A 13,334-nucleotide genomic window follows, 5' to 3' on the forward strand; every position below is an offset into this window, starting at 1 on the left:
TGCAACCAGCGGGCCTGCCTGTTCCTCCTGGCAGGGTGTGTTACATTGACACAGCCCTAAAGGAAGCAGGGCCCGGCCCTTCGCACACTACAGACAAGCTTGATGGAGGCAGGGCTCTCCCTCTTTTAACCCCTTCATTGACAGGGGTGCTAACACATTGGAGGATGCCTGCTTTTACCCTCCCCTCCCCCCGGGGGAGAAGTGATTGCAGCTGCCTGTCTTGTGCAGACACACCATTTGGTGCAAATCCCCCTTTATTTGGTCCCGGGGGGGAAATCTCTCCCCATTCTCTTTTGCAGTTCATTTGCCTACAGCTGAGAACTCTTCGAGCTGTGCTGCTCCGAGCACGGTGTTTAGATAGCTTCTCATACCCTCATGTATCCCAGCAGAGCCCCCCATAACAGCGATGGCGAGAAGAGAACACTAGTGATGCAACCTCACTATTTTCATGTGTGACGTGGAACATTTTAATGGCACACTACTCGCACCGCAGCCTTATTGTTCATACGTGTTGTTTGCAGTCATTAGAGGTGCTTTGTTCATTTTTATTATAGCTCCTGTCCTCGTGAAAGATCCAAAGTGCTCCCCAAACTACTGAAACGCAGCCATTTTGGGGGTGAAGGGCAGCAATCCGTGAAAGAGAGGAGGATGTATTTGTGGAGGATACTGGGACGAACATCTACTGCTAGGAAGATAATGCTGAGTGGATCTCAAAATGCTTTACAAACAAGGTCAGCATCAGAGGGATAGCTCAGTGGTTTGAGCATTAGCCTGCTAAACCCAGGGTGTGAGTTCAATCCCTGAGGAGGTCCATTTGGGGATTGGTCCTGCTTTGAGCAGAGGGTTGGACTAGATGATCTCCTGAGGTCCCTAATAACCCATGATTATTGATTAGCCCCATTTCACAGAAGGGGGAACTGAGTCAAGGTGCTTTCCCAAAGTCACCTGACTAGAACCTAGGTCTAGAGTTCCAGTCCTCTCTTCAACATGGAGCATGCAGGGCCTCAGCCTTTAAGGTCTCCCTTAGGCTCTGCACATGAAGTGGGGGTTTTTACTGACAAAAATTATGACCAAATAAATCTTTTAAGGTGCCACCGGACTCCTCATTGTTTTAATGGATTTCAATGTATTTCATTGTCTGCACCACACACTGGTTGTCTTTGTGGGCAAAAGGAGACAGGTTATTAATCATAACTAACAAATATTAAGTAATAAAATAATGCTAATTGTATCATTGTGCTCCCCCCACCTTCTGTCTGTATTCACTTGCTGCCTCTTGTCTCATACTCAGATCCTGTGGGGGCAGGGACCCTCTTTTGGTTCTGTTTGTACCATGCCAGCACAGCGGCCTCCTCCTGGGCCGCGACTGGGGCAAGCTATGGTTGCCACCTCTGAGCTACCCAAAAGCCAGGACATCGGGGAGGATCCTGAGCCCATAAAGCTGCACAGGTAGCAGTGTGTACTGAACCCCCTTAGAGTTACAGATCTCCCACTCCCTGGACAGCGACCTCCAGAAAGGGACGATTCTGGTGGGAAAACATGCATAGGTGGCAACCCTAATTTAGGATGCCTGTGTATGGCGGGGGAGGGTCGGGTTTTCAGCACTTCCCCCCAGAGTCTCTGTCAGCTCAGTATGTAGGACCATCTGCTTGTGCTAGAGCTGAGCCCCCCCCGGCCCCATGTCCCCAAGCCCTGCCCTGGCCCCGCTGTGTCTTTAAGGCGAAGAGCTGCCGGGTTCCGCCCACGTGCGACGAGCCCGCAGCCGGGGCGGGGTGAGATTGGCAACCCAACCGGTCGTTCCATTTCGGAACGTTGAGACAGCGGGCGGGCGCTCCCATTGGCTGCCGCGGCCCGTCGGAATCTCACGGCCGCCAACGTTCGCTGCGGGGCGGCTGCAGGAGAACCGGCCGCTGCCCTAACTGCGGGGCCGGCTGAGGCGTGTTCCAGCTCCCGGGGCCCGGGCTCTGCCGGGATCCGCCTCAACATGCCCTGACCTAGCGGGGCTCGCTGCGCAAGGTGAGCGCGGCCGCGCCTCCCCCAGGGGCCGGGCTCAAGGAGGCCTGGGGGGTGTGTGGATCCAGAGCGCGGGTCCCGTGATCTGGACCTGGGGAGGAGACTCTCGTGAGGGGGGTGATCTAGAAGGGGGCACGGGGGGGGTGAGCTAGACCGCTGTGTGCGCGCTCCCCGTTGGTTTACACAGTAAGGGGGCACGTGGGGGCGGGAGCAGAGTCCCTGCTCTGCAGCTGCGTAGGTCTGGCCGGGGTAGGGGACCGGGTGCGTCCGGTTACCGTAGGGGAGAGGGGGCGCTTCCCGCCGGGTGTTTCTGGCAGCCTACGTCCGGTCCCGCCTGGGACGGGGCGTTGATCCCCGTTGGCTCTCAGGCCGGGCCGATCCCCCTGGGTGAGCGCTTCCAGCCTATGTTCTCCGACTCAGGCACCTTTGGCTTCTTGCCACGCTGCCCGCTCCCCCCCACCCTGCGGGGACAGGAGCCCACAGCTGAGGGGCCAAACCGAATCGGGCCCTACAGGGTGGGTGTTGTGGGGGTGACTCTGCCTCCTGCTGTGTAGTGGGGCTGGGGAATGCGATGTGACCCTTTCATCCCTCCCCTGTGTAGTTCTCTGCACCCCAGGATGTGAATGGGGAGCTGCTCTGGCTGGGGGGATGGCTGAAAATGGCAGCTAAGCAGAGTGACAAAAGTGGCAATGCTCAAGTTGCTCTGGGGTTGCGAGCTAGCAGAGGTGGCATCCCCCCTCCCTGCCCCACCTGGAGACTCCTGATCTGGTGTCCTAAATTTTCTGCACCTGTCAGTCCTGCTGTGGGCAGCCACCCACCAGGGTTGGCTGTGGGTTGTGTTGTTCCCAGTGGAAGTGTAGTCTAGTGGTTAGAGCAGGAAGGGTATCTGGTGTAGCTAGCTCTGCAACTTAAATGGCTGTGTACATTTGAGCCATTAGGCTTGTTGGGCCTATTTTATCTGCAGGCAGACAGATTGGGCGAGGGTGGGGTACTTGCCTGCTGGTGTGGTGCTGAGGCTTAATATTAAATTTGTTTTTCATGGAGAGTGCTTGTTAATTGCATGTTAATGCGTCAGTGCAGCCATGTGTGGCTTGTGATGGATCATCTCCAAACAGAGAGGGAGACATTCTGTGCCCAGGACAACGTTCTTGTTTCTTGTCTGTAGACGACAAGCTCCAGCGTATTCAGGGACATGCTGCCCACTCCCATAAATGCCATATGCTCGAGGGACTAGCGGACTCTTTTCCTCTCTCTAACCCAGTTAACTCGGTGAGCCTACTGCATGGTCACAGCCTTGCTGATTCCTTGATCTAGAGTTTGCCCTGTTGGGACCCTTTAAAACCATTCCATTACTCATTGGAAAATCCTGAGAGCTTGAATTTACAGAGCAGCTCCCAGCACAGGCCCACTCAGCATTCGGTGACTGCCCACTCATGAGGGTGGTGCATACTAAAGTGAGTGGCTTGGCACCAGAACGCCAAGCGATAGGCAGGCTGCCCTGTGGTGCCTGTGTTCTGAAACAGGAACTGTTGCTCGGAACTAGATTTCGAGCTCATAGTAGCCTGAGATCCTAGCCCCTGATAAACTGTTGATTTGCATCTCTTCTGTTCCCTTAGTGACACAGTGAAACTGAGCCATATTGGGATCATTATTCATGAGCTGTGCCTGCCCTGTGAGGATTCCACACAGATGCTGTGTGGGTTTCAAACTCTAGGGAAGGGGAGATCTAGGCTGTGGTGTTCCCATACAGATTTGTACACTCCCAGTGTTGCAGGATCTAATCATTTGGTCGCGGCCCATTTCTGCTGCAAAGCTGCAGTAGGGAAGATGTAGTGCTTGGCCTGTGAAGGTATGTGTGCGGCGGTCTCCTCTGCGGGCTGTGGAGTTAGAATAATGCCCCTGTGGTCCTGCAGCTTTAGGGTGACCAGACAGCAAGAGTGAAAAATCGGGACAGGGGGTGGGGAGTAACAGGAGCCTATATAAAAATAGACCCAAAAATCAGGACTGTCCCTATAAAATTGGGACATCTGGTCACCCTATGCAGCTTGGCAAGGGAGGATTGCAACATTAAACCAAGAGCGTGGATATAGGGCCTGGTGGAAATAGGACAAGGCAGCTGCTTGGTTGCTAGTGCTGCCTGAGGCGCTCGTGCCCTTGTTCACTGGCTGACGGAAGCAGAATCTCCATGTAAAGGGCAGGGTGAGGTGCCTTTATCTTGAATGGACTTTGAGCTGCTAGAGCAATCTTAGACAGTCCCCCTGCACTGTATCTTTAAGGGAGTCCTGTCTAGGCTTTGGCCAATGCTTTATAATGATGCTCTGTAACTGCCTACTTCCTTTGGGCTGAAGCTCTAAAAGCACTTTACAACATACCTCTGGGTAAACAGAGTCACAGAGGTCATGTGACTGTGGTACTGCAGTGAGTCACTAGTGGTCTGGACTCCTGTCCCAGCCCCCTGCTCTAACTACCATCTTAAAGCAAAGATCTTGTCTAGAAACTGAATTTGAGCCCCATCTCGGTCTCAGTTAATTTTCCATTACAAGAGTCTGAAAATCCTGCTGCACCAAATAACTCCCTTTCTCAGTGTAAGAAAAACAGGGGAGGACATCTGTTAGCATCCATCATTGTTTAATTATCTCTCTCCCATCCCTGTCATGTTTCCAGGGCTGGGTTCAGTAACCTATAGAGGACTCCGTGTTCGCACTGTCGCAGAAACATTTTAAATGGAGAACTTCTCCTTTGATCACCAAGTGCTGGTTATTGGGGCTGTTCTAGCAACTTGGATGCAATTCCAGGTTTGGTGGGAGGAGGGCACAGAGCTGACAATGGTAAGAAGGTGTTGACGAGGACAGGGAGCAAGAGGATCTAAGAGGGGAGATGGAGGTGTGATTATGTAGACCCAGGAAGGTGAGTATGAGGAAGCTATCAAAGACCAAAGAGATCTACTGGGTCTGTTTCCTGCTTTGTCTAGTCTAGATTTGGCTGCATGGGGATTTTGGTGAACAAGAAGCTAGATAGGAGTCAGCAGTGTGCCCTCATTGCCGAGAAGGCCAACGGCATATTGGGCTGCATTAGTAGGAGCGTTGCGAGCAGATCAAGGAAGTGATTATTCCCCTCTATTCGGCACTGGTGAGGCCACATCTGGAGTATTGTGTCCAGTTTTGCCCCCTCTCCCCCACCACAGATGGGATGTGGACAAATTGGAGAGTCCAGCAGAGGGCAACAAAAATGATTAGTGGGCTAGGGGCACATGACTTATGAGAGGCTGAGAAAACTGGGCTTATTTAGTCTGCAGAAGAGAAGAGTGAGGGGGGATTTAATAGCAGCCTTCAAGTACCTGAAAAAGGGTGTAGGGGGGGTTCCAAAGAGGATGGAGCTTGGCTGGTCTCAGTGGTGGCAGATGGCAGAACAAGGAGCAATGGTCTCAAGTTGCAGTGGGGGAGGTTTAGGCTGGATATTAGGAAACACTATTTCACTAGGAGGGTGGTGAAGCACTGGAATGGGTTCCCTAGGGAGGTGGTGGAATCTCCTTCCTTAGAGGTTTTTAAGGCCCAGCTTGACAAAGCCCTGGCTGGGATGATTTAGTCGGGGTTGGGCCTGCTTTGAGCAGGGGGTTGGACTAGATGACATCCCGAGGTCTCTTCCAACCCTAATCCGTCCCTTCCCTGGGGAGGCTGTTCTACAAACTAGTAGATCCTCTTGTGAGAGAAATTTCCCTGATTTTTTCAGTATCCTCAAATGGTTCCACAAAGCCACTTTGGACCCCAGCCTGGGCTCCTAACCTTGCGTTTTTCTTTCTCTTCTGCAGGTTGAACATGGCTGACCTGGTTCATAAAAGGGGGAAGAGGCGGGACGACAATGGACTGGGCGGTGCTGTTGACTTCCTGTTGGCCAATGCCAGGCTGGTGCTTGGGGTGGGGGGTGCTGCTGTGCTGGCCATCGCAACTCTGGTGGTGAAACGGGTAAGCCAGGGTTCCCTCTGGACCATGACAAGTGACTAATGTCCTCTTCACTGTCAAGCCGTGACTTATGCATTGGGACTTCAGGAACTGAAAAAAGAGCGATGCTCTCAGATTGCAAAGGAACAAGACTTTGCAATGCATCCTTCCCAAAACCACCCTAGCCACACCAGTGCAGCAGATGTTCCATACACGTCTCTCGGTCCTTGGCCTTCTCTAAACAGAGTCTGATCTGAGCCTGTAGATGCCCTGCATGTGATACCCCTGTGATCAAAGATCACAAAACCCGTTGAGTGTATTTTTTGAGGGAAGAGCATTACTACAGGGGGGAAGGGAGAGAGAGTGACTTGTCTCCATCATTCTTCCCAGCCTGGGACACTGAAATATCCCTGAACTCTGCCTATGAAGGCGATTTGGCTTTCTGTTAAAAGGAAAATAACCTTTTAGTTTCCTCAACAAAAAAACCCAACAACAACAGGAGTGCAAGATTTTCTCATTTAGAACAAGGTGAATTGTTTTCAATCCAAGAGATTTAAATGATTTTAATTATGTTTTGCATTTGTACTATTTAGTTATTTTCCCTAAAGAAAGGTTGATTTTCCTTGACTGGTTACTGTACGTTCTTACGTTGATTTGAAATTAAACTGTAACAGCTATATTTAGGTATATTTGGTGGTTCTTTTTTGCTAACCAGGAGGATACATAGTGTCTAAACATTTATTTATGCAATTATATAGCATAACTTACATTTTTTATGTTAGAAAGTGGTGAATGATGCATTCCATCTTTAGTAGATGAATTTTTTACTTGTTGTTTGAGTCAATCCAAATGGGATTTGAATTTGACATTCAAATTCAATTAAAATGCACAAAACCAGCATTTAAATTTTTTATTAACTAAAACAACCTTAAATAATATATGGAGATATGCTTATCTCCTAGAACTGGCAGGGACCCTGAAAGGTCATCGAGTCCAGCCCCCGGCCTTCACTAGCAAGACCAAGTACTGATTTTGCCCCAGATCCCTAAATTGCCCCATCAGGGATTGAGCTCACAACGCTGGGTTTAGCAGGCCAATGCTCAAACCACTGAGCTTGTCTCTCCCCTCATAGCAAATTAACTGATGTATTAAACAAAAGAAGTATTAACTATAGTTAGTGACTTGAACTCATTATTTCTGGCCACTGCATCCGTCAAGATTTTAGGTCCTCTCACAGCTAGTTTTCACCCATAGATTGAAGCTCTCCTGGTTTTTCAGCTCCAATTGGTGTTTTTATCTTTGAATGAACTAATCATTGAACTGAACTAGTTGAATAAACTGAAATAAAGAAAATATTTTCCTCTGAGTCTGTAGAAGAGGCCACTGCTGTCACAAGCAGTTAAGCACATCATCAAACTCTGGCTCTAGGCTCTGGGCCAGAGACTTCCATCAATGCAGTGAATTGACTTGTTTACAACTTGGCAGCAAGTGTTCACTGCTTAATTTTATCTAGGGGGTTTAGTTTAAATGCCTATAAGAAGTTTAGGCCTTAACATAAGTTGCTAATTTTAAATCGATTTATTTTTAAAAAATCATCCTTGTTTTCATTTAAAATAAGGAAAAAAATTTTAATCCCTTTTTTTAATCCCTCCTGATTGAATCCTTGCTCCTTATCCTCAAAGGGCGAGGAAAGACTGTGCTGTATCTACGTGTTCACCCCTGACAGAAGCGCTCTGTGATTTGCCTAGAGTCTGCTTGTCTGGCATGGAAATTCTAATTTCTTATAGTTGGACTAAGACCCAGCAAATTCCTTGTAACAGTCACAAGGGGGAAGAAAAGCTGATCTGTGGCTGCAGCTCTGAACAAACCCGTCAGTCTGCAGAACCAGTTAATCTATGGTACCCTCTGCATGTCTAGACATGCTCCCTCCACATCCAGTGTGGGGCAGTGTGCGGGTGCTGCACTGCTGCTTGCCGTCTGTATTCTTTGTTCTGTAGTGCTGGCAGCTGAGCGCCTTTCGTGAACAGTAAAAACTTACATGAAAACAAAATAAAACTGTTATAGAGTAATCTGCTTCTGGGTGGATAGATGCTTTGGCAGCAGAGCTGGGGTGAGTCACTCGGAGATCATAGCTGATAAGAGCACCGATGCAGCTGTGAACCTTTGTTCTTCCATTTGCTCTCACAGCTGATAGACCGAGCCACCAGCTTGCCTGACGAGGACGATGCTAAGGCAGAGCAGAAGTCCATCAAGGAGAGCTGGCAAGATCTGAGCTTGATCAAGGCAGAGCCGAAGCCTCCAAAGAAGCAAAGCCGGGCAGACCTCAGCGAGTCTCTGCTGTCCCCATCTGCGACCCTTCCTGCCCAAGGTCAGGCTCTATGCTGCGTCTCCGTACTCCTAGTGTCCAAGTTCTAGACAGGGTTAAAACACCCATCCCAGGTGTTCACTGTGTGTTGCTGCCATCAGGCAACCTCTTGTTTTCGTACTGATTGGTGTTCCCTATGTAACACTATGCTACACGACCGTATGAGAACTCCATCCTCTGGCTCCTGGGGAACTCATCCTGTCTCCTGTCATGGGACCAGTCCTTGCCTACCCTTTCCAGCTAGCCACCCCGACTGGTCTCCATGGGCTCCTTGCTTGGCATCGGGGTGTGACACCAATGTTAATTTGACCCACTATGTTCCAGCTGGCTGGCTAGTGGGTAGCTGATGGCACAGTTCACAGCTGGTTCCACATCACTTTAGTGGGCAGAAATGGTTACACTCACTCCTGAGTGTCCTTGCCATCTAGACCAGGTAGGGCATATTTTAATCCAGAAATGGGAAAGCTGGCTGGATCGTGGGAGGGTTATCTAGACTGCTTGGAACATCAGCCAGGTAGTCGGGGTAGAAATTCAGATACTCTGCTGCATCAAGCAGACCGTGGTCCTGAACTGTGGAGCTCTTCTCATTTAGGTGCCCGTTCAAAGCCAGCCCATCTGGCAGTGATTGCAAGTCACTGCTTCCATGTCGGCACTGGCTTCCATCAATTCCTTGTAGTATTGTAGCCTGGAGGAGCCTCATCACAGACGATTGTACAAACACAGAACAGACAGTAACTGCCCCCAAGAGCTTGTGTGGTGGCTTTAGTCCAGTGTATAATGGGGTGTGGGGGGTGTTCCTGAATCAAAGCCACCAGGGTAGGGTGCCCTCACTGTGGCACTTGAGGGGATGTCTGTGCAGTGATAAAAGACCTACGGGCCAAGTGACTCAGGCTCACGGGGCTATAAAATTGCAGAGTAGAGGTTCAGGCTCAGAGACTGTCCCCTCTCCTAGGGTCCCAGAGGCCAGGCTCCAGGCTGAGCCCAGGCATCTACGCTGCATGTAGCCTGAGTCCAGTCAGCCTGGCCCAAGCCAGCTGCATATCTCTTATGGCAGGCAGACGTACCCTGAGTCTCTAGAGGACCAGACTGGGTCAGGAGACCTGGGTCTCATTTCCAGCTTTGGCACTGAATTGATGACCCAGGGCAAGTCACAAATTCTTTCCTACTGTGGCTTCTCAGTCTGACATATGCGGGTAATCCCTGTCCCAGCATGGTTGTAGGGCTTAGTTGTGATCTTTCAGTGAAAGCATTCACTGGTACTTTGCTGGCAATCTCAGCTAAGAGGCCAAGGATTGGATGACCCTGGATATCAAGCTGAAGTCTTGATGATCCTTCCAGGTCAAGGTCAGATGCAGCTTGCATGGGGGAACCTGGCACTGCCAATGTTCATGCTGCTGCTGCTCTGAGTACAGATTTGGTCTCCAGCTCTGATGATGATCATGATCATTATTTTTTGTATTTGCTGTGCCCCCTCGGGAAGCACTGACTCTAATACATCTCTGTATTTCCTTCCCAGCCGCTGAGCCTTTTGGCCATCCCACCTCCCCAGAGACTCCCCAAGTAGAATCCAGGACTCTGCTTTGTCTCACATTCCAGGAGAAACTCCTCTCTTACTACAGAAACCATGTCACCATCCCGGAGACGGACGTGGCCCTTGGTAAGCAGCTGGCAAAGGACATCTGCATTGAACTGCAGAGCTTCCTGCAAAACAAGTGCCCAGAACTGCCCTTCGGCAGCATGTTCCTCAGTGGTTCCCTCTGCGATGACCTCCAGGTTGTTGCTGCCGACCATGTCTGCTTCATGCTGCCCTTGGTACTTGAAACCACGCTCTGGAGCCTCATCCCAGGAGAGGACACCATCGTAAAAGACCCCCAGTTCTGGATGATCAGGCGGACTGACCTGGAGTACTTCCCGCGTGGGAGCAGCCCTTGGGACAGGTTCCTAGTGGGCGGGTACCTCTCCTCCAACGTGATCAATGAGGCGCTCCATAAAATGCTGGTGACCTCCATCAACTGGCCTGCCATAGGCAGCATGTTGGACTGCCTCATCAGACCCGTGATGGCTTCTGAGGAGCTGAAGTTGGAGGTTATGCATTACAAGACCCAGCTGAACATAACCCTCTGCCCAGTGACAGAAGCTGGGGATAAGGTTCTTCTTGCTAAGCCTTCAAAAGGACTAGTGGAAAACCTCTGGCGACAAAGCTTTTATAGATCAGAGGTCTCCAAGCTTAAAGATCTGGATGCTGCAGACTCTGGAGCCAGGCAGTGCTGCCTCAAAATCCTAAAAGGCATCTGTAAAAATCATCCCTTCTTGAGCAGACTGACTGGCAGCCACCTGACTCATGTCCTCCTCCACATGAGTGAAACTCAGTCCGACTGGGCAGAGGAAGCCCTGGCTGCGAGGTTCCAGCACGTGCTTGAAACGTTGGTTGGCTACCTGGAGACTGGCTTCCTCCCCTGCTATTTCAACAGTCAAATTAATCTCTTCTGCGAGCTGCTGGAAGAGGAGATAGATGAGCTGGGGTATGCACTCTACAGTGCAGTATCTCAGCCAGACCTCTTGTTGCAGGAACATGCGGATAAATGAATTGCTAGCCTGGGCGTTCCTGGTTTTTTGCGCTTCTCTGCATCCACTTCTCCAAGCTGAGTGGATTGCAAAGCTTCTCACGTCCTAGTTGCTACCAGGTGAAATTCTTGCACTTAGTGATCAAAGTCGTCACTTTTTTTGACCCAAGGTGCCTGAGTAAAGGGATGGGAAATGGGATCTGGAGCCCATCACCACCAGGTCTTGTCACTTCCAGTCCAGCCCATGGCTGTAGTCATGAGAAGTCAGGTACCATCTATTGAGTGGTGAGGCCTGGGTGAAGTGTTTGGTCTCTGTCCTGTCCCTACCAAACTGCCATCATGGTTGTCACGGTAGCATGAGGCAGCCCAGGATTGTATGGGCCTGGAACCTGAACTTCCCCTTGTTCTTGGAGGTAGTCCCTTCCAGACCAAGACCCTCGTTGGTGAGTGGGAAACCTTACACTGCCGCTGCACCTTGGCTGTGTCTAAACTGGACTTGTCTTCAGGGCTCTCAATCCAGCCCCTTTCATGAGCACAAAATTCATTCTGAAAGTGCCAGATTCTAAACTTATCAGCAGGTTCCAGCACCACCCTCTATGTATTTGCAGACCCAGGATGCTGGCAGCATGAAAGGACAGGGCTGAGGGGAGGATCAGTTGAAACTGATTAAGCACCACAAGAAATTGCCATAGCCAATCCAATCCCATCTGCTTTTTCCTGACCCATTTTCAGTGTTACTAGTGTAGCTCCCAACAGGGCAAGCTAAATCTAACCGGTGTTACTCGTTCTGTTCGTGTGAGCTCTAATACTAGGGGTTCAGTATCCTGATCGTGAGTCTTTTTATGTTTTAACTCTCCCTCCTTATGCACTTCAGCAGGGGCTCCACAGCAGGATTAAGGGTGGTGGTGATTGAGGGACAGAGATGAGTCCTACAGGGTTGTTTCCACAAAGCCTTTCCGTGTAGATGGACCTAAGTGATCCTGAATCTTGCTACAGCTGTGGAGGAGACACACAAGACTGTCACATGGCTGCAAGATAGGACAGTGCTGTTCCCAAGTCCCCCTCTGCTTTAAAATGAATCATGTTGACAGTCCCCACTCCAGCTTTTCAGATTAGTGTTTTTATGCATGTGTTGCTGCTGTCTAGATCCTGCCCCTTCTCAGTCACCAGTAAGACTCTGCTTACCCCCAGAAAGGGGCAGGAGGGGACAATGCTTTAATCAGAAGGCTTCCTGTTAGCAAGAGCTGAAGTGATTTTATGTTTGTCTTCCTGTTAAGAATGAGATGGTCTTATAGTGCTGCTGATTTACTTTGGTACTAGCTTTATTTCAGATACTAGAATACGTTTTCTGACTGTTCTCATGAATTAAGAACCATGCCTGTTTTGCACACTATGGGTAGAAAATAAACCTGCAGCCTTTTACTGTGAGTATCGACTGGTGTTTAGTTTTCTCCACAGAGATGGGATTTTGTTTGTGAGGGAAGAATAATCTATTTCTCTGAGTACCGTGATTCCCTCTAATCGGAAGACTACCTGATCTGTAGGCACTAAACCATGTTCCAGATGTTAGTGACGAGAATAAAATCTCACTGCGGAACGGGTCTCGTGTTGGATAACAGCATTTGCTCTGCCTATCCGGGTACTTATTGCCTTTGCTACCAGATGACGACTCCCCCTGCTTTAAAGATAGTACAGCTCTCACTTTCCCCCAGCCCCTACACAAATTTCACACTGAGGGGAGATTTCACTCAGGAAATAGCAGTTTACCAGTTGAGGGGCTCAGGCCTTTAATTTTATTTCATGATCACCTGTAGTGTAAAAGGCATTTCTTGCTGCCTTCGTTTTCTGGGAGAACAAGATTCCTGTATGTGCTACTAGTTTCAAAACCGTCTTGAGCTCACTCTTACGTTCCATTTAGCTGAATGCATGTATATTGCTCTGGCACCTGAAATACTCAGCTGGCCAACTGGGGACACTACCTTTAAACCACACTGTGTGGTGCGGTGAAACTGCTATGAGATCACGCTGTGAATGTTTTAGCTGTGTGGCAGTAAGCAGCAGAGGCGTGTTTCTGTGGGTTGAATAGACTGCAGCCAGCTTACTGCCTCTGTAATAATAGTGCTGGCTAAAGTTCTGCTACAGTATTCAGCCAGCTCAGTGCTTGGGCTACAAAGCCTCTCTTAAGCCTTCGATTTTAGCCAGCAGGTGTGGGATGTATTTTTAGGCCACAGCTGCTCCTACCAGTAGAAGTGAGGGACAGAGAAGTAAAATGGAACATGTTCCGTGGTATTTCTGTTAACCTGATCCCAGGAGGATTCCTGCAAAGCTGGCTGAAGGTGGGGGAGCTGCTGTAATTCAGTTTGAGGAAGGATACTTCTCCTGCCCTCATCCTCAAGCATTTTACAATGGGACTGGCTCTCTGGGGAAGAACTCCATGGGGTTCAGTTGATGTGC

The 13,334-nt window shown here is 49.8% G+C and overlaps 1 protein-coding gene across 4 annotated transcripts; it reads left to right on the forward strand.

The window, feature by feature from the left end:
- The first annotated feature begins 1,803 nt into the window (after positions 1–1,803).
- MIEF2 (mitochondrial elongation factor 2) lies at positions 1,804–12,308 on the forward strand. Of its 4 annotated transcripts, none has more exons than XM_030576874.1 (4): positions 1,804–2,016; positions 5,822–5,975; positions 8,139–8,319; positions 9,833–12,308. In XM_030576874.1, exons 2-4 carry the CDS (start codon positions 5,829–5,831, stop codon positions 10,900–10,902), a joined length of 1,398 nt encoding a protein of 465 aa, XP_030432734.1. In that variant the 5' UTR covers positions 1,804–2,016; positions 5,822–5,828; the 3' UTR covers positions 10,903–12,308. The 4 variants fall into 4 exon arrangements, with proteins under 4 accessions (XP_030432734.1, XP_030432738.1, XP_030432736.1 ...); XM_030576878.1 differs by lacking the exon at positions 1,804–2,016 and adding an exon at positions 2,228–2,400; XM_030576876.1 differs by lacking the exon at positions 1,804–2,016 and adding an exon at positions 3,630–3,862.
- The last annotated feature ends 1,026 nt before the right edge of the window (positions 12,309–13,334 follow it).

This window comes from Gopherus evgoodei, chromosome 10 (assembly GCF_007399415.2).
Source record: "Gopherus evgoodei ecotype Sinaloan lineage chromosome 10, rGopEvg1_v1.p, whole genome shotgun sequence".
Taxonomy (NCBI): domain Eukaryota; kingdom Metazoa; phylum Chordata; order Testudines; family Testudinidae; genus Gopherus; species Gopherus evgoodei.

Excerpts from the sequence above, each read along its gene's own strand:
- MIEF2 (XM_030576874.1), top strand. The coding sequence starts at position 5,829 with ATGGCTGACCTGGTTCATAAAAGGGGGAAGAGGCGGGACGACAATGGA. Across the intron at positions 5,976-8,138 it reads CAACTCTGGTGGTGAAACGG|CTGATAGACCGAGCCACCAG; the intron begins GTAAGCCAGGGT and ends TTGCTCTCACAG. Across the intron at positions 8,320-9,832 it reads TGCGACCCTTCCTGCCCAAG|CCGCTGAGCCTTTTGGCCAT; the intron begins GTCAGGCTCTAT and ends TTTCCTTCCCAG.